At 51.0% G+C, this 20,558-nt stretch overlaps 1 protein-coding gene across 1 annotated transcript in view; it reads left to right on the top strand.

Moving 5' to 3' along the window:
* LOC122394040 (F-actin-monooxygenase Mical-like) overlaps window positions 1-20,558 on the top strand; it is a 60,355-nt gene that overhangs the window by 4,293 nt on the left and 35,504 nt on the right. The window contains exons 3-5 of the mRNA XM_043390591.1: window positions 8,018-8,119; window positions 11,282-11,489; window positions 20,067-20,273. Coding sequence (XP_043246526.1) covers window positions 8,018-8,119; window positions 11,282-11,489; window positions 20,067-20,273 — 517 coding nt within the window. The remainder of the gene's footprint in view (window positions 1-8,017; window positions 8,120-11,281; window positions 11,490-20,066; window positions 20,274-20,558) is intronic.

Here is a 20,558-nt window from a genome sequence, read left to right as displayed (position 1 = left end):
CAAGATTTAACGTGGATAAACTAAGGCATTCTCCAAAAATAGACGATCCTGTCCGTTGTTTTGTAACAGCGGTGGCGTGTTTTCGGTTTCTTCATCTGACCTTGGTACCGAGTAAGAAGTATCCTACTTAGCAAACCGGCTCACAATAGCGGTAAGCTGCCATTGTGTTACGACGGCCACGCCGCTATAATGATGAGTTCACCGAGAAAGGGATGACTTTCCTACAACTGCTGTAAAGATACAGCGTAAGGTACAGCGTAGGTATCTGTAAGAATCTTGGGTACAGCGAGTAGTAAAATAATCTTGGGTACAGCCGGGTATAGTTAGTGTGCTAGCTATATGCATGAAGAGCATATGAACTGCTGTATTCCAGAAGGAACCTCGTAGTGCACGAACATTTTAGCATTGTATTTAATCGCTTCACAAGAGATCAAATGCAAAGGTGACGACGTTCCGGGTTTTCCAATTCTCAGTGATGTTTCCACTGCATCAAGTTGTTTTTATTTGAGTCGATAGCTACAACAGAACGTAGGTTACGTCTACATACAACAGGGCCTCGTTTCATAAAGCGATTCCGTAACTTACGCCAGTTTTTGGGCTTGTATTGCAAGCGCATGTGAAGCGATAAATTTATTTCCCCTTCTCCCTTCTGTTCTTATTTGCAAGATAAATAGATTCAACGATTCAAACTATCGTCATCGCTTCACATGCACTTGCAATACAAGACCAAAAACCGGCGTAAGTTACGGACTTGCTTTATGAAACGAGGCCCAGGATGTCTTTGTGCATACAAGGACGAATGAAGAAGTTTTTCCTTTCGGACACTTACCTACCTAAGTTCTTATCGATATGCCCAATGCCAATATGCGAGGGTGTAGGTAGACTGCAGATAGCGTTGACGTTTCAAGGAAGGAGAACAGAGAATGCGATGCACGTCGTTGTTCGCCTGTTGTCCTGCATCTGATAGCGGTACAAATATGTCCCCGGTGACTGTGACTCAGACTACATCCTGAATCGTATCTCCATTTACTGCCAGGAATGTGCAATATCTCAGATATGCGCCTCGCACACTGCACAGGCATACATATTTTGCCTAGTCCCAAATGGGTGCCAATTTGCCACGCAGAGTTGATATTTAAAGGCTATGCGACTTTGCGGAAAGGCTTTTGCTTTTGAGTTCTTCCTAATTTGTGAGGCTCATAAAGAACCTATAGGTGACGTTAAAACAGACCAATCTAACTGTGATTATCTTCTTTTCAAGAAGCTATACTGTGACACTAAGAAGCTACGACCTGCCCACGGAATTAAGCCGCTCCCAATGATCATTTACCACATTGATTAATTTTGCGTGGCATGATTGATTACTCCCACGAAAGTTGGGCTTATGTAGTTTCCGGTGGGTGCGTCATAAGTTCTGGTACACTTTTTCTTTTATTAATAAAAAGAGTTACAACAGGTTTACAGAGTTGAGTATTTCAGTAGAGGATCTCTATGAAGTTAAGTCAAAACACGTGTAATATCATGAAAAAATATTTACTAGCTGAGCCTTAATGAAACAAATGGTAACTGACCGCCCGACAGCTAAGTGCACACCATGCCGCCTTTCTTCCTAACAAAGAAAGTTCGCGGGGCCATCGTCTGCATGAAGATGGCGGATATCTCGGTAGCAAAGCTATGTCGCACGCTTCGCTGCACGCGGAATCTTGTGTATCGGACGTGGACCCGGTACCAGGAGACCCAGAGTACCGGAGACCGATTCCGTTCCGGCCGCCCCCGGTCCGGAGGAGCTTGAGAGCGCTTTCCTTCCGTGTGTGGCGCTGTGCAGCGTTGAGGGAGTGAACGTGCTTCTTGCGGAGGCTTTTCACGCGGATATCCTTAGAAATGAGTCTGCGCATGGAACGCTCGGACACATTAAGGTCCCGGGCCATTTGGCGCATGGAACGCTCGGGGTTGCGGACAATCCGGCTGCGAACCGCGGCTTTCAGCTGAGGCGTGTGGGCGGACCGGGGGCAGCCGGAACGGAATCGGTCTCCGGTACTCTGGGTCTCCTGGTACCGGGTCCACATCCGATACACACGATTCCGCGTGCAGCGAAGCGTGCGACATATCTTTGCTACCGAGATATCCGCCATCTTCATGCAGACGATGGCCCCGCGAACTTTCTTTGTTAGGAAGAAAGGCGGCATGGTGTGCACTTAGCTGTCGGGCGGTCAGTTACCATTTGTTTAATTAAGGCTCATCTAGTTAATATTTTTTCATGATATCACACGTGCTTTGACTTAACTTCATAAAGATCCTCTACTGAAATACTCAACTCTGTAAACCTGTTGTAACTCTTTTTATTACTAAAAGAAAAAGTGTACCAGAACTTATGACGCACCCTGTAGTGTTTACACATGCATATGGGCCTGCTGTAAACCGGCTGTTAGAAGTAGGGTCAGGGTGCCTATCTAATGCCTGAATGGGCGGAACAGGCATGTCCTAGATGATCGCGGCTAAGTGTGTCAGCTCTAAAGCATAACAATGTCTTCCGACACAAAAGGTTTTAGATGAAGCTTGGACGTAAACATGCATATGAATGATCTCGTTACAGTTGTAATTCCTGTATGTGTCGCGTCATCACGTTGTCGTCTCAGCTTTAAATCCTCATTCAAATTTCTTAACATCATCATCTCCCTTCAGAATGGTGTTTTCTCCTCTCGTGATACAGACAGCCCCTCTCTGTAGATACATACAGCCTCGTTTCAAATTGGCGTTGATTTTCTTTTCCGCGATGAACTGCGTAGGTCTCAGAGGGATGAATTGCGTCATTCGAAACCCTCCTTCGTCGTCTGAAGCGGCGGCGGTGAGGCGTTTTCTGACCACCCCGCGGCTCCGTCTGCGATTTTCTCCTGCGTGCCGCCGTCACTGGACGGGCGTGGACGGGTGTGTGGTCGCGTGGGGAGCTCGCAGCCCGCGCCGGTGCCTCCGTCCTCGCCAGTTTCTCCGGCCATTTTACGAGCGCTGTCACCACCGCCTCTGGTGCCGTCCCTTCCTGTCGCACGTGTCAGCTGTTCCCGGTTCAGACCGCTGTCTGTCGCCGACAGGTCTCTCACCAATCATTGCGCCAGGTTGTCGTAAACAGGTGAAAACGGAAACCGAGTGGATTACGCCGTCTATAAGACTGGACATCGGACAACACTCACATACAACTTTCTTTTTTAACTAACCCGTTGAAGGATGCTCTTTTATATTGACTCTTTTATATTGACATGACTCTCTCTCTCTCTCTCTCTCTCTCTCTCTCTCTCTCTCTCTCTCTCTCTCTCTCTCCCTCTCTCCCTCTCTCTCTCTCTTTGTTTCTTTCCATCCCTCATCCTCTTCTTTTATTCTCTGTCCTCTGTTATTTCTGTCTCCTTTCTTACCCTCTCCTCTCGCACCATGAGTCATGGAATAGATGACGATAAAGCTTGGCGTGCAGTAGTGACCCGACCTTGACCTCTGGGCTGGGTGGTCACGACAGACAACCTTGTTTGGAGCTGCAGCATCACGGGTACCGCCCTGGCCAGATACCGTGTGTCACTCCCATTAGATGCCCATAACGCGGTATCCGTGTGCAAGTCACTTGGTTCGGCTACCTCAGCGGACACTGCAGACCTCTCATGCCACGTGATTTCTTGTCACGGGCAAGCCATTTACTAAATAAGGGGTAGCTTCTGCTAGGAGAAGTCTAGATGGCTGCTCCAAGCTGATCTCTGTCAAAAATCAAGCATGTTGATTGCATGATTGCTACTGAGCTCTCGACTACGGCGACGTTTCTGCGGGAGCAGCCTCGCCCCTGACCTTCACCAAGCGCAGTGACCCTGTGGACAAGGTGAGGTGGCCTGTGGCCCGCCTTTGTCTGTCGCTACTCTTTGTGGTCAACCCCGGGGTCCGGCAATGGACGGACTCGTACGGAATGGTACGGGAGGGTCGGAGAGCGGTCAAGTGGTTATCGCGTGGGAGGGTCCGGAGAAAGACACATAAAAGAGCGGTTCCTAGGTAACCTATGTAAGCTCGAGAGTCAGGGAGTAGAGGGTAGAGCTGAAGAGAAGTCGGTTGTGGTTACAGTAGGTCTGTTCAATGATCATTTGTCTCCGAAATCAAATCAACGGAAAATAACTAAAACTTAATTCAATTGCTTTGCTGGAGAACCTCTACTGCCTTTCCAACATGTATCTCCCGATGAGTCGCAGTAGTCGAACTAACTCGATCTTGTGATTATACTATCAATGGCGTGATCAATGACTCAGTGGAGTCATCGCTGACTCACCTTCATTTGTGATACGGACACGTCATCGAGACTCCCAGTCCCTATAGTGGAGGCTCCCTGCGCTATTTACCGTCCATGCACTACCGACGAGTTACAGCTGGGGAGAGCATCGTATATAACAATCCCACCGTGTTTAGATGATATATTCATGGGCAAGCCATACATTCAGAAAATACATACAGAAGCGGTGTAGGTACTTGACCTTGTATGAGGAAATTGACAGTTTGGTGGATTGAAGCATGGTGGTCTGAGGTGCGCACGGCCGGTGACCAGTGAACACAGGCCGCGTGACCACTTCCTCCGCCGACCGTCACGCTCGTTACCCACGGCCTTCTGTCACTCCGTGACGTCCGTCACATCCGTCACCCGTCACGACCTGGTGAACGTCACGGGCCGTGTCTAATCCGTGGCGGTCAGCCAGGGACAGCAGTACCCGACCCCGACGGAGGGGAGGGGGTGGGGAAGGGTCGGGTCAGCCAGGAGCGGTGGGCGGCGGGCGACCGGCCAGGAGTCTCCTCCACCTGAGTGGGTCGACACCGGCGGGCGACCAGCCAGCACACACCTCAGACAGTGGCGCTGCCAGACATTGAGACTCCCCGCTGACGGGCGCCGTCCCCTGGGAGTTTCATAGCCGGGCGAGACGGTCACATCCGTGTGAGTTTGGCACACCGAGGGCTGCTTCCAGACTCTGTGTGGGTTTCTCGATGCTGCCTCTTTGTTAGTCTCCGCGACTATGTGTGTTTGCGAGCTTGCGGTAAGGCCGCTGATAGGGGACATCCCAGAAGGGACGCGACTCTCGGGACCGGGCGGCCGGCCAGATTCTCAGACTAGTTGGCCACCCCGTCACACCCTCTCCGGGAGAGGGGGGGGGGGCGGGGGGGGCGTCCGCACCGGGTCACCAGACACCGGTGACAAGGTGCACCCCCCCCCCCTGACCCCCGGGCGGTCCGCCAATCCGGCCGGCGCGGCCGGCCATCCCCTGTGGTCACAAAGACTTGGCGCTGGGTCGTTGAGATGGGGGATGGTGGTCCACGTGGCACTCTGTTGGCTCGTTACTCCACAAAGGCTGGGAGATAAAATGCAGCGTATCTGCGGCTGGTGCACTGACTTTCAGTGCAAACAGAGCTGACTGCAAGCAAGGTGACAGAAAAGAGGAAAACACTTATCGCCCGTTTAAAGCTAACAATGTCCGAGGACTGATGAGCTTGAGGAAATAAGGGGTTGCCAACGTTGGCTTGGTGCTTACCGATTTCTGTCACTTATTATATGGATTCGAAATGAGATCAGCATTCAGCACAGTGCGACATTCGTCAAGTGAACACTTTATTAAAACACAGTGTTTTCAAGACCCAATAATGTTTGTTCATGTTCCAGCTGCTTATAAATGATGTGCAAAGAACAGGAAAACTTATTTAGTCTACAAATAAGTTTTCCGCGTATTTGTAGGAAAAAAAGGGTGGGCCAAAAAAAGTGTGTCACTTTTCAGCGGCTATTTCTCGAAAGTGGTAAGAGATACCAAAACGAAACTTTCACAACTTAATGAAAATCGTTTGACAAATTATATGATACCCATTTTATGAAAAAGTCTTAGTCGAACTGATGTTGCCATCACCATTTCAAAAATGGGATATGTGCGTCTTTTATGTTTGCGCATGTGCTCGAAGTGGGCACCGCCAAGCTGAAGGCCATCTGAACGCGCTCCGGAAGCTGACGCACACCTCTCCGCGGTGTCTGCTGTCACTTCACGCACGTACTGCTCGACGCTGAGACGCAGCTCCTCCAGGCTACCGGGTTTGTTGTGGTAGACCCACGCTGTCGCTGTCCTTGCAGGCTCCCCAAAACCAGTAGTCCAGCGGGTTGAGGTCAGGTCTGTGAGGAACCCACTGCTTTTCGCTTCTCTTGGTGATCACGCTACAAGCTTTGTTCATGCAAGATGTAGTGCCACCGCACACGGCCCGAGAGACACTGCAGCTGCTCCAAGAGCTCTTCGGTTGCCGCGTGATCTCCAAGGGAAGCGAAAAGCAGTGGGCTCCTCACAGTCCTGACCTCAACCCGCTGGACTACTGGTTTTGGGGAGCCTGCAAGGACAGCGACAGCGTCTACCACAACAAACCCGGGAGCCCGGAGGAGCTGCGTCTCAGCGTCGAGCAGTACGTGCGTGAAGTGACAGCAGACACCGCGGAGAGGGTGAGCGTCAGCTTCCTGGAGCGCGTTCAGATGGCCTTCAGCTTGGCGGTGCCCACTTCGAGCACATGCGCAAATAAAGAGACGTACAGATCCCGTTTTTTAAATCGACGATGGCAACGTCAGCTCGATCGAAACTTTTCCATAAAATTGGTATCATATAATTTGTCAAACGATTTTCTTTAAGTTGTGAAAGTTTCTTTTTCGTATCTCTTACCACTTTCGAGAAATTACTGCTGAAAAGTGACACACTTTTTTTGGCCCACCCTGTAATTTATATAATTTAGGCTGATGTAGGTACTTTGAGGGGGTCAGTTATGTTTAAGCGTTTCACGAAAAAGAAAATCGCCAGCTTGTCAATATGGAAGATTTTATGGAAGATTTTGGCGCCTCGTAACTATCGTAACTTCCTGTCGAGCATTATACGAGATCAGCCTTTACGAAAACGGCCTTCTTTCAGTGACGTATCTGTAAGCCAAAGACCTACTCAACTTTGCTGCCTAAAAGGGACAATTTCAGTTATAGGAATTTATATTGACGCTATTATGATAAGAATAGCGCTTCTGCTGAAGTGCTGAAAGTGTGGAACGTTGTGACGAAGCGCTATTGTTTAGTGCAGATTGCGTCTTGTCATAAATACGTGAGTCACTGAACATTTGATACAATTCCGGAAACCAAACCACCTAAGAGGAGCTGCTTCCGCGATGAGCTCACACCCCAGCCGAGTCATTTGAAATGACTCGCGGATGACTCGGCGCGCCTGCTGTCAGATGATAGTAACCGTCCCACAGACGAACCTCGGGGTCAATGACCGGTGAACGGCGTCCCTTTGACCCCGTTTGATTCCCAATAGTGGGAAGGGCTGAGATAACGATGCGGTGTGTAATGTGTATAGCGTGGGTAGCGCTAGGGGAGCGGCAGGACGCGTGGGCGATGAGCTTATCACGCCGTTTGAATATCGGCCGCTCCCCTGAGGGAACGGATGAACTGTTCTTCTGATCTTGATAACAGTAGATCGTGATTCGCTGCTTGCTTCAATAGATAGGCAGTGGTTGGTTGGTGCCCCTAATGTGCTACTTTGGTGGTTATTGGTGCATAAACAATATCAAAGTGTCACGATTTACTTACCCTCGCCGCAAAATCGGATTCATCTCTCATGGTTTGATGTTTGCCTCATTTAAAAGCATGACATGATTAATACGATCTTCTCGGGCGTGTTTGTGCTTCTGCCTTCTAATGTGAAGTGCTGATGGTCGATTTGCCTCACGGTTCGGGCCACGAGCTACTCTGGAAGGATGGTTGACTGCCGAGATTCGTGACTTGTGGTGGATATGATTATGACTTGGGCATGCTGTGATGTTTGCAAACTTGCGACGGTGACAATAGCTGATCCATATAATTTTTTCGAAGGTGTTTATTTCTTGAGCAACATAGCGCAGTATTGGCTGACTGAGCTGATTTTTTTGTCTGGTTTCCTTCCTCTCTTTAGTTAGGTATGTTTTAGACACATTTTAATTTTGTTCATTTCTACGTCTGTTTCAGGCCAGCCTTCAGTCATGGAAAGCACAAGGCCTGCTAGCCAAGTTCGACAAGAGGGCATCGCACAAATGCTACAACCAAGGATACGCCTGTGTCGACACAAAGGTATGTCACGAAGCTGTTAAGTGCTAAACCACCGGGGAGTGTGCCGGTTACCCCACGCCGTTACATTGTTCACAGAACCGAGCTCTGCGCACCGGACCCCCGTGACCTCAGCCGGGGCCGGTATCGAATTTCAGCGACCTTGCGGCCATTCTCGGTAGTGTGACCGGCGACGGTCGGGCTCGGTGTACCGATCCACATCTCTGGTCTGATGTTCTCCTTTCTGGGACCGGCGCTCGCGGACCCGCCGCTACCGCTGCAGCAGCAGCTGCTGGTGCTGCCGCTGCCGCTGCTCGCTGGTGCTGCGTCGCCCGCCCTCCCGGCGCCCGGGCCGCCCATATTTGGAGGCGATTCGGGTCCATCGGACGGTGAACGAGCGAACCCATCCGCCCCCCAGCGATAGCCGGCGATACTCGCTCGCCACTCTATGACCGTCACAGCTCACCGGTCAGCTAGTGAGCTTCTGTGGAATCCGGTCGCGTTCGATGGCCCCGGCGCGTTCAATGGACGCATCGCGTCTGATGGTTCGTTGTAAACGCTTGTCGCCTTGCCTTGTTGAGCTTGGTATTTAAGAGGTGTTTGTATGAGCGTGGTTCACTCAGGCGTATCTCATCGCCTGAGAGGGCACAAATCACCACCATGTTGGGCTCATTACGGCGATGCGTGTTCGCAGCGGGAAGCAGCGGGCCATACACCATCCAGCGGCGGTGTCTATAGCGGCTAACCAGCCGGCGCGGCGGGCAGCCCGGGCCGACGATGTCCCTTTGTATTCAGCGCTCGTTGTCGGCTCTGAACTGCGCACTGCTGCGACCAGAGGTCGTCCGAAGCCCGGAGGCTGGCAGGGCTGCTGAGGAGCCAACTTCGAGCGTCCTGCTCCGTCCCGCTGCGTGTCCCTCTTCTCTTAGCGGCTATCCCGTTAGGCACGCGCTCATGACGTCATCGTCCTGACGTCATCGGTCGAGCCATGACCTTTATCGTGCCTGGTCGGGCCGGGCGGCTCGGCGGCGGGGCTATCTTGTCCCATCGCTGGCTGGCGACGTCGCTCAGACCTGTCGTATTGTGGGTTTTTGTCGGCGTGATCCACGAGATGGATGAACGCAGCACGGCTCTCGTGGGTCCATCTCTCCGCAATCTAGCCGCGCAGACGGTGATTTTGTCTCGATCTTGGACGGGAAAGGAAGATATTTTCTGAATGACTGGTTTCTGTGGTCTCCTGACGATAAGGTTGGACCGCAGTTGCGGCCTATGGGTCAAACTCGTGTTGTTAAAATGCAGAACGGTATGCTTCCCGGAACCTCGCTGCCCAGATTATACTTTATAATAGGAGCTCATAAATAAACTCGCATAAAACGCCGAGTTGTTGCCAGCCTTCCAAGTAGGTTGCGTAAAGGCATCGGTAATATTTTTACCAACGACAGCACTTGTAACGCTTTGACGATATTTTGCCCCGGGAGTATTGGAAGCAGGGCTGCGGAGTCGGAGTCGGAGTCGGAGTCGGTCGGAGTCGACAGTTGTGACCGGAGTCGGAGTCGGAGTCGGAGTCGATTTTAGAAACCCGAGCCGGAGTCGGAGTCGGAGTCACCGAAAATCTGTCGACTCCGCAGCCCTGCTAGGTCTGCGGAGTCGGAGTCGGGAGTTGGAGTCGGTCGGAGTCGACAATTCTGCCCGGAGTCGGAGTCGGAGCTGGTTTTTGAAAGCCGGAGTCGGAGTCGGAGTCGGAGTCGCCGAAAATCCATCGACTCCGCAGCCCTGATTGGAAGTGCTATTCACGTTAGGGGAAACATGCGGCCAAATACATCATTAGCAAAAAAAAAAAAAATTAAAGAATTAAAAGTTGCTCGTATCATTACTTTGACCCAATCAGCCATTGGCCCAAATGATTGAACTACGGGTTTTGTTAACGCGAGTTTTATTCTGGATGCTAACCACTTCACAGCCATGAAGGATTTGACCCAGTAATTGTCAGGTGCTGCTGTACTCATGTATCATTTTCGCTCATGAGACACCTAATTACCCGTAATAATTGTTTATCATGTCACAAGAACGATTCCATTGCCTGTCTTTATCGCAAAATCCCTGAAGTCAATCGTGCTTTGCAAAAAAGAAAAGAGAAAAATCAGAGATGCAGCGATAAATTGTTCATCTGCGTCAGTGGCCGTTTCTTTAATGTCGTTGCCGTCTTTCAGTAACGTCTTCTGGCAAATGTACTGTATACGCATTGCGCATGCAACGGTTAATTTTAGCGATAGGCAGTGACCCATAACTTAAACTAGACCCCTGATCACTGTCGTGACGCTGACCGTCTGTGACTTGCTTTGGTGACTTACAGGTATTGGCAGTAGGTTAGGTGGTTGCAAATGACCATAAAAAGATGTGATCGCCGTCAGTGACCTTTCATGGCCGTTGGTGATCTGCTCTTTTGTCATAACTGGGCAAGCTTTTGTATTTGTGCTTCTTTATGCCTAGCTGCAGGCTAAGGTCGGAGATAGCCAAATTTGCTGACGACCAGGGAACATACTTAGCCTAAGGTCATTGATATAGCTCCTCATGTAGCAACTAGCCGTTACCGGTTTTATTCTCAGTGTCATTGTCTACGCTCATTTTTCGTCTTTTTTGTCTTTTTATTTCATCCACTGTCATTCTTGCTTATACCTACACTCTTTTAGGATTTCAGGCTATTGCCTGTGCTGTTTACTTTTAGGGGATTTCTCATGTCAGTATACTTTTAGCCTCGCTTATTAGCCAGGTGCCTACACTTGTATATTCTCTTAGGCTTTTGCTCATGTCTTCTATATTCTTAGGCTGTTGCCTATCGGTTTACTTTTAGGCTCTTGCCATCTTGTTAATTTATTTGGATTTTGATCAGTGTTATCACTCATATTTATTTCCATCCAGTGTGTGTGAGTGGTTGTTATTGTCAGTGTGCGACTGCATCCGTAAGTGGGGCTTTGCCTGTGGACGCTATGCCAATAAAAAAAGAAAGAAAGTGAAGTTTATTCAGCACTCAGCAGTGACCGTCGATGATCGTTGTTGACTTTGGATGGCATTCAGTGACCGTATTGGGCCGTTCAGTAACGTATGGTGACCCTCAGTGACCTCCGATGACCTTCATTGACCTTATAATGACCCTGTGTAACCGTTTCTGACCTGTCGCGCTGCCCTCAGGTGCTGGTGATCGGGGCCGGGCCATGCGGTCTGCGCGCTGCCATCGAGGCCCAGCTGCTCGGTGCCAAGGTGGTCGTGCTCGAGAAGAGAGACCGCTTCAGCCGGAACAACGTGCTCCACCTGTGGCCCATGGTCATCCACGACCTGAAGGCACTGGGCGCCAAGAAGTTCTTCGGCAAGTTCTGCGCTGGAGCCATCGATCATATCAGTAAGTCACGGGGCTGTTCGAACGGGACGGAATAGGATGGGATGAATCGGGGAGGGGTGTGCAATGGATTCAAAGGTGGAAGAAATGGTTGATGCGTAGACAAGTTTTATCCATCATTGTCCAAGATTGTCAAGGTCGACACTTCGGAGCACCCCACTCTCCATATTACAGGAGTGCTGACAGAGGGTCAGGTGTAGGGAAGGTGCACCATTACCACGTTGGCAGCTGGCCGGACGTTGTCCCGTGCCTTAGCGGGTGGCTGACACGGTCTTCGAAGTCGGGTCGGGACCGGGTTAGCAGCGCGAGCGCAGGCGATGAGTTATGCATGACCGGGGTGGTATGTAGAAGCCGCTCGGCCGGTCAGGGCCCACTTAATATGCAGCTCGGGTGTACCAGTTGACTCCTAATTGGCCAGAGACTGGCGGTCTTCATTGTTCCCCGTCCATGACAAGTAGCTACCGAAGTCTCGCGTGCTTGTCCACATTTTTGAAACGGCCGTTGGAAGCGCTATTTAAATGTGTTGTCATGATAGTTTCGTTGCAAGCTTTAGATTGTAGATGCTGCTGTGTCGTGCAGTGGTTGAATAATGAGATAAATTTTAATGCAGCAACATCATATTCAGGCAGCTGCCAGCCTCGAGTGCTTCTGTGTTGCGTCCGACTAGTTATTAGCATATTTCAGCGAATGACTGCGCTCTTTTTGGGCAGATAGGAACGATCTCAATCCAATGCCATCAAGATGGCAATGTGATTCCTGTGTTGGCTGCTTCCCTAGCAACTTGGCATCGGTTCGTTTCCGCTATCTGCGATCAGGCCACGCGCCACGCTGTGTAGGATCTGTGAGGCTTCACAGCTCTGCTTGGTGTCCATTTTGGCTCGGATGCCTGGCAACCAGGCTGCCTGAGACGGAGAGATGAAGCATCAGGGGGATTCAGAATGACAGTGGCTGACAGTGATGGAAGAAGTTGGCTAGTGCGTGTCATTTGGAGGACGACGACCGTCCGGTTGAGATACATTTGCAAAATTACGAAATCAACTATCGCTTGCTTGGTTAGGTAAGGTAATCGAACGTAGGTCATGGAATGTGCGGAAAACGACCACGACGGCAGTCCTTCCTGAAGTAGTAGATACCGTTCCAAAGCTGCGGATCGTATTGATAAACAGACAAAAACGTTTAGATGAGTCATATTCGCTAATGAGTCTGGGTTTCCTGGAACTCTGAGGTCAGTGAACGGCATAGTCACCTTGCGTCCGGCATCCGCCCACAGTTGCTACAATCAGTCTCCACACTGTAGCCACTGCCAACTCGAACCGAAGCGACCACGGAAGGTCTGTTTGTTTACCGATTCCGCTCTGATCTCTGTTTGTTTGAGCTCTGTGATCACCTGGCCCATTGCAGAACTGGAGGAGTCTCACTTTGTGTCAAAGCATGGCCGCAAATTGTTTGATGGTTTCGATTTTGAGCTATGACTGGCCGAGCGTCGCTAAGGGCTGTTCTGGAGAGTGGATCAGGGCAGCTGTGCCCGGCGCAGATTAACCGTCTCAGTAACATCCCTGAGACGTTTCAAATCGCACGGGAGTTTCCAGCTCCATTTACACCTCATTTGTTTCCGAAAGCGCTCGTGCACGACGTCGTGAGGGGCGTTCATTTAGCAGTAATTGAGTTTCGGTGTTCTGGAAGTGGTCTGGTCGTGCTGTGCATGGCTATTGGTGATCGCAGTTACGCTGAATGATGGTAGTGCTAACGGCTAGCGTGAGGATGGTTAACACATTGCTCAATCTTACCGATGATCTGCTGCGCTGCTTCATAGACGAAAACAGCGCTAATGGTTATGCTGATATGCTAAACACGCCACTCAATCTCTGATGAAGAGAATTGGCGACTTTCCGCATAGCGCGGACGATTAATGTTGTCTTTGTTTCTCTTCTTGGAGGCGCGTGCGCTAGCAGCACGTTTCGGGTTATTACCTCGGCCCTGGCTCCTGTAACCCGTGGCCCATTCCGCTCACGATAGTTCGTTCCAGGCTGCCGCCAGGCGGCACTTGGTACGCCCCCGGCACGTGGGATGTAGCTCCTCTGCCAAAACCGACTAATTTTGTAACGTGCTTTCCTCTGTTTCGCTGTTAGTTTTATCGGGCGAAGGCGAACGGTAATGGTGGTGGCTCAGCTCTACGGTTGATGCATGCCTTAGAAGTTTGTTGACGTTTGTTAGCTTTAATATGCTTTTTGGCAACTCGAATGGCTATGAAATTTTGAAGAAAAAAATATTAAGCTCATGACTCATGAGGTTAATGTGTCAGGAGCGTTATGTTTATTAATCGCTGAATCCGATAGTGTTTCGAAATAATGAAAATGCTACTACGACTTATTACCTGCGATACAATTCAACGTTGGCTTAATCTCTCTTAATCCATCTAACCATTATCATCATTCATAAAAAATAGCTGCCGGTTACAACCTGTCAGGCTTCATTCGCACACAAAAATTCAGATATTGCCTTATTCGGTTGCGTAGCGGTATCACGCGGCCCTGATAACCCCGACCACCATAGGGCCTCCTCAGGTCAGTGTGGTGAATGTGGTGACAGTCTAGACCCGGTCTGAATCCCAATTCCCTGTTTTCTCCTGTTTCGCCGGCGTCCGGTGACCATGAGCGATCGTGTTTAAGATAAGAAACCGGTATCATTTAGCGAATCACCGGCTCTGTAAGCGTCACGCGACGGTCTGCAACTTGCAGCTGGGTACCTACGGCACGGCACAGCTTAGGACCTCAGATACGACCACATCCGTTGCAACTCGTATAATTCGGATCAATCTCGCCTCTGCTTCTAGTTTTCTCTACAACTCTTGCGGCTTTTCAAGGGCACACCTGTGAGCTCTGTGCTGGTTCGCTTTTGTGCCAGCTGTGTTCTCTCGACTTCGCTGCAGGTCTCCCGAGCTGCAGCTGATCCTCTATCCGTCTGCACGGCGGTGCTACGATACTGTCGAAATCACAGCTGCCGTCTAGCCATCACGTTGTTCCGGCTGGCAGCTCTGCGAGCGGCGTAAACACCTCTCTGTAACCTTGCCTCGATCGGAATGCGGCTGAGGAAGGGGTGATGGCGCGGGGTGACTCACTGCAGGTATATCCGGAGTCCGGACTCGTCTGATGTTGCACTCGCCGGCCCTGATGTTGAATCATCTGCGAACTATGGTATGGAGGGACAAAGCGTATGGCGAATAGATATCGCTACACTTTCGTAGTTTCTTTCCACGCAGAGGGCTTCAGGACACCCCAGCTGTTTTCCGTTTATGTCACGTGTTCCGTTTCTATCACGTGTGCCCCGACTGCTCCGCTTGCCGTTTGCGGTTGGTCTGCGTCATCACGCTTGCGGTTTGTCTGCGACAAGTGCCACACGTGGAGTGATGAGTCACGCGCCGAGCACAGACAGCCTCGCGACGCGTTGCCTCAGAGTCCCCTGTTTTTCTGTGAACTGCCTTCCTGCGGGTCCGTATACATAGTGCCCGGCTCGGCGACTTTTTATTCTGATGTCACTGCGTCTGCGCTCGCAAGGTGCATGGGTGGCCTGGGTTTTATGTTTGACGCTAGGGATTCACTCGACTGACAGGCGCTAGTAGCGACGGTATCGATTGACGGATTATTGATCTGTCAGAGTAGCTTGATGTGTTCAAATGTTTGTCCGTCTGTCTATATCGTCTGTCCCTTGATCTGTGAGTATATTGTATAGCCGTCTGGTGGCTGGTCTTGTCCGTCTGTCACCCGTTGTATTTGCTTGTTTCCGTTACTCTTTTTTGTCTATACATAGTTACCACGCACTCGTGTTGTCCCGTGTCCACTTCCAAATCGTTAACGGCACAAATTTGAGTCCAACAGACTACAGATATCCATTACTTTTGCGGACACTTCTCCCTCTAAAATCTAATTCGGGATACTTATGAATAACCTCTGGCTACTTGTCAGATATTTTCATGCATTTATCATGGTCTGTCTCCCCGTTAGTTCGTCAAGTATCGACTGTTTGATCAATCAGCGACTGATACCAGAGGGCCGGCAGGACCTCATTCACCCCGTGATTACCCTATTTGGCTGATTATCTCCACTCTCTAGTCGCAGCGAGGTAGCAGTGCCGGACGGATGACCCCGTTCTTTTGTATATCGCTGAATGTGGGCTGCTGGTTCACACATGATCGGGCTCAGGACGCTATTAGATCCGCTTCGGTTGGTTTTGTGGGACGGCTGTCCTACTCTTCGGGGTCGATATTCGCCTCGAATTGGGCAGTTTCTAGGACAGGCCCGGCGGGCTGACGGTGATCGTTTGGGCTCTCGTGGCACTAGTCTGCGCCGGATTAAACTCGGTTAGACGCTACTGATACGGGCTGGTGGCCGCGGCTACCGGACGGCGGCGTTCGATAGCCAGTGTTTGCGACGGTGTTTGCTTGTCAACATCTGTGGATAAGCTGCTGGCTACTGCGGCTAGTGGCGCGATCGCCGGCGGCTTATCGGGCTCGTGTGGATTCCACACAGCCGCGTGGGGATTTCGTGGAAATGATTGGAACTTATGCCCCTGGCCTTGAGGTTTTGCGCTGATTGTGGGTACAGGTTGCCTCGGGTTTTGGTCACTGGGGCTGTTTTCTAAGATTCATTGCTCATATGCTCCAATTTGGAGAGTGTGGCGAGCCCTTCATTAAATGTAAGTAAAATTTGGGTGGGTTTCTAACTGCACCAGCCCTGGCCAACTGAATCACGCGTCATGCATCTCACCACGCTCGACTCCAAAGCCCACTCCAATTATTTGTGCGGCCCGTTGCTACTGACATATTGATGGTGCTCTCTCCGAAGCTGTGACACTCAGCAGTGGTCCTATAATGCCATTGCCATAGGGCGCCGACTGATGGACAGGCGTCATTACTCACAGCTGAACGGTCACCGCTGCGGGGAGCCGCTGTGTTGGGCTTGAAGACGGCGGGAGGTGCGGCTCACTGTGCCCGCAAAACCGAAACGATGAACTGAGCTTCAATCTGGGATGGGACGGCTTTTTGTGAACGATTCACCGTCCCGCGTGGCTCTTGCTGTGTAAAAAGAGGAGTTTGCATGACGTATTCGTGTTGTGTGCTGAAAGGAACCGGTAAGGTAACGGTACCGTGTCTTTAGTAGCGCAAACCGTTTGGCTGATATCACTCTGGGCCATCAGGGATTATCCACTTGTTAATTGGAGTTGGGCTTCTTAAAGCCAACGATCGCTCACATTTTAATTAGTTGTATGTTGGGAGACATGGGCCTGTTAATGACTAATTCGTGATTTAGGACGTTTAATTTTGACTGCCAGAGAGCAGCCGTATCCAAAGACATTTATAAAGCGATTAGGCTGTTTCAAAGTTTCAAATGCTGTTTCGAGTCCGAGCTCATATAAAAAAACAATATAAGCTTATTTAGCTCCACCATTTCAATTGCCTCGCATTCTCTTTCTGGCACATCCTTTAACGTCTTTGACTTCAACCAGATATGTGTGACCCAAGGAGCCTGACTATGACCGCGCCCTCGGCCCATATTTCGGGTGGCACGGTCACCACGCCCGTGCCGCACCTGCGGGCGGGTCCCATCGGTCCCTCAGACGCTATCTGACGATCGCCGGACTTGGCTGGGCTAGGGGCGGTCGAGGGCTGGGCGGGGGGGGGAGGGGCAGGACGAGGGGTGGAGCTAGTTCGGACACCGCTTGACCGTGTTAGCGACGAGTGATGTCTCGCAGCCGTCTCAGGAGCTCCTGATGACCGATGACCCAGCGAACTGACGAAACCGTCATCCAACAGGGTACCGACTACCGATGGGTGCCTCCCTCCGTGAAATAAACGGTCTAGGTGGGACGGGGAGGGAGTGAGGGGTAGATCACCTGCCGAGGACCGGGGACCGATCCAAATTGGGATGTTGGCGTGTGTGGCCGGGCGAGTGGCCGACTCCTGTGCGACTCGCTACCACGGCCTGGTCGACAGCCACCGACAAGACCTGACCACCGACAGACCAGACGCTGGTCTGGCGCTGGTCTGCCGGTCTGTGACGCCCAGACCACTGCACGGCTGCAGTGATTCATCGGAAAGTGTTGTTGCACGATCGGTGGCGTGTGTTTTATCTTGCAGCAGACGGGAGTTTCGCAGGCACGATTTGCAGTGTACGCGTGCGAAGCATTGGGCGTGTGGTTCAGTGTTCGAGGTAACGCTGTGAGCTGGCCGTTCGAGGAGGGACGTGATATTTCATCAGTTTCATCGATGACAATATACCCATTGACTGTTCACGAATACCTCACACATTGCTTACGAATTGCTAATATAGTGCTCACCGATAAAGGAATGCACTATCGGCCGAGCGCAGTGATTTTCTCGCACAAGACCGCTGGTGGCAGTAACTGTCATGGGCTGACAATAATGGTCATTGAAATACATCGATGACAGTGATGGCTCCTCCCATCACTGGACCTAGACCACCGCTTAGATGACAGCACCTTCCAACTGTGACGCGGGTTCCGGCGATGGCTCGTCTCGCACTGCGGCTGGCTACCAAGGTCGCCATTCAGCTCAGCCCCGGCTGAGCCTGTCGTCGGCCGTCCAGTCTGTGTGGAGAGGATTGGAGCGAGCCGAGACGGGTCTGGACGACACAGTTTCACTCTCTGACCCTGGCGGACTGCAGCACTTTAATCGGATTGGGTTAAATACTGTTCATTCTGTCTGCGAAGGCTGACTAGGGATTCGTTTTTGTATGTTCAGTTCACAAAGTTTTCATTGCACTTCATTCTCCTTGCATCTGTTGACATTTAATTTTTAAGCTAGCACTTCATATGTAGGACAAGGTGCTTCTTTTGACGTTCAATTTTTAAGTTAGCACGTCACATGCCAAAGGAATCAGGATTAACCAATTTTCAGCTATTTATTATAGATTATCCCGGTCATCATCATGCCTGTCGTTTGTCTTTCGCCTAATTGGCTTTAACAGTTATATTCAACCTTGCCCGTGACATCATCATCCTTGAGCCGCATTACCTGAACAGCCGGTTATCTTTCCTTCACGAATTTCCGATGTCCCTGGCTGCTTTATGTAGGATTGTAGGATCGACACAGCATGTCTTCTCAAGTTGTGGTGTCAAAGACGGCACAGCTGTAAAAGCTTTCGCTTGAGCTGCAACCTTAGCTTCACTCTGACAGCGATTCTCAGACACACCCGACCGTAGCACGATCTCGCTCGGTCTGTCGTGTGGCGGCGACCGTGTCCGGGTCGGGGCGTATCGACGGCTGTGCCCCGTTCTGGGGTGCGGGCTCAGACTGCAGCGGGCCGCTATCCCGCTCCACACCGCTCGATTCCAAAACAGACGGCTCCTGAAACAGGCTGCCCCAGCGCGCTGCTGTTGGTGTCGGATTCTGTTGACGCGGGGTGCAGAACCGTGGCTGCAACTTTGTGGCGAAGGGCGAGGGGAGCGTTTCCCAAAGATGGAGACGTCTACGCCTCTGTGTAGTTCTTACTAGCGGGGCCTCCTTGAATCCCCATTTGTAAATCAACACCTTTCGCCAGTCGCCACTGTCTATCAAATTTCCCTCGGTCACTTTTCGCCCGCTCTCCACTCTCTCCACCTGCTCTTCACTCTGTCTCTGTTACCGACGCGACGGCCGTCGACTGCCGATCAGCTGGCGCGTTTCCACGAACACCTTGAGCCCTGTATCAGCTGACTATACGGAGTGACCGCTCCACCGTCCGCCCCTCCCCCTCGCCCTCCCTCTCGCCCGCTCGCTCGCCGCTCGAACGCCGTTTGGATGCCAACTAGCCAGCGCGATTGTGAAATGGCACGTCCGTCTGAGCAGCGTCTATCACTGCGAAGGAAACTGTAGGCACTGGCCAACCAGGGAGAATCACTAAGATTTGCGAACAATTTGTGAAGGCCAGCGGTCGGTTTTCCGTGTATTTTCACACTCTGGTCACGAAGTTTCCATGTCGGGCGCTGTTCTGTACTGGAGTTGGATGATGGTGCGACTGTGTATAATGACGGGCATGTCCTAATATGCGATGGCCGGAAACTATGCCGTCAGTGAATTGGTATGTCGGAGGAGGGGTTTGTGCGCTTTGGTTTGACCGTGGTCGTATTGAAGACCGCAATATGTCAATGGGCTGGCCTGGCCTGAAACAATGGCGGTGCTGTCGTCAGTCCGGGGACTTTTCTAGACCACACACGAGTTTAAGTCATTAAATTGCGGCTACTCAGATTGCTGGTATGCCCCAGAGCCAGCATCTTATGACATTTTTGGCGAGAATTCTGTGTCGAACTGTCGAAGTAAAATATGTGCTGATATTTTACGGCTGCTTCGAACAATATCAGCGCATATCAGCGTGATGCCGATTTGGGCATCCGTTGTAGGTCACCTGGACCAAGTTACACGAATGCCTACATTCATATTGAATAGTGATGTGTCTTACAGTCAAATAGCAATGGATGGTCTGCTGTAGTCAATATTTCTCTACCACATTTGTACAGCGTTTATTTCTTATCCCTTCAATCCCGAGGCCACTGTTTACATATTCACACTTATCTGTCACGTTTCAGGTATTCGCCAACTGCAGTGCATTCTGCTGAAGGTGGCCCTGCTGCTCGGTGTCGAGGTGCACGAGAACGTCGGCTTCGAGGAGCTGATCGAGCCGAGTGACGAGCAGACCGGCTGGCGCGCGCGACTCAGCCCGCCCGACCACCCCGCCGCAAACTTCCAGTTCGATGTGCTCATCGGGGCCGACGGCAAACGTAACACCTTCAAATGTGAGTCGTGCGTGTGAGTGAAACATGCGTGATGATAATGGGGGGACCCAGAGGAGCACAAATGTCTTTGTTCGTTGTCCCTTCTCCTAATGGGTCCCTTTTAACATCCATGTTCGAGGATGCTCCAAACCACTGGCCACAACATTGACGAAACAGACGTAAGACGAACATCTAGAAGTTCCTTCCAAAAGCGTGTGGTTAAGACCGTCTATAGTCATATAATCATTGTACAATCATGGTCCCATGGTATGTCCCTGCCTCGTCTTTGCCGCTGGGACTGCATTT

This window comes from Amphibalanus amphitrite, unplaced genomic scaffold (genome assembly GCF_019059575.1).
Source record: "Amphibalanus amphitrite isolate SeventyFive unplaced genomic scaffold, NRLGWU_Aamphi_draft 000569F_arrow, whole genome shotgun sequence".
Taxonomy (NCBI): Eukaryota; Metazoa; Arthropoda; class Thecostraca; order Balanomorpha; family Balanidae; genus Amphibalanus; species Amphibalanus amphitrite.
The sequence above is the reverse complement of the archived record's forward strand: the minus strand, read 5'-3'. Positions and strand labels throughout refer to the sequence as shown.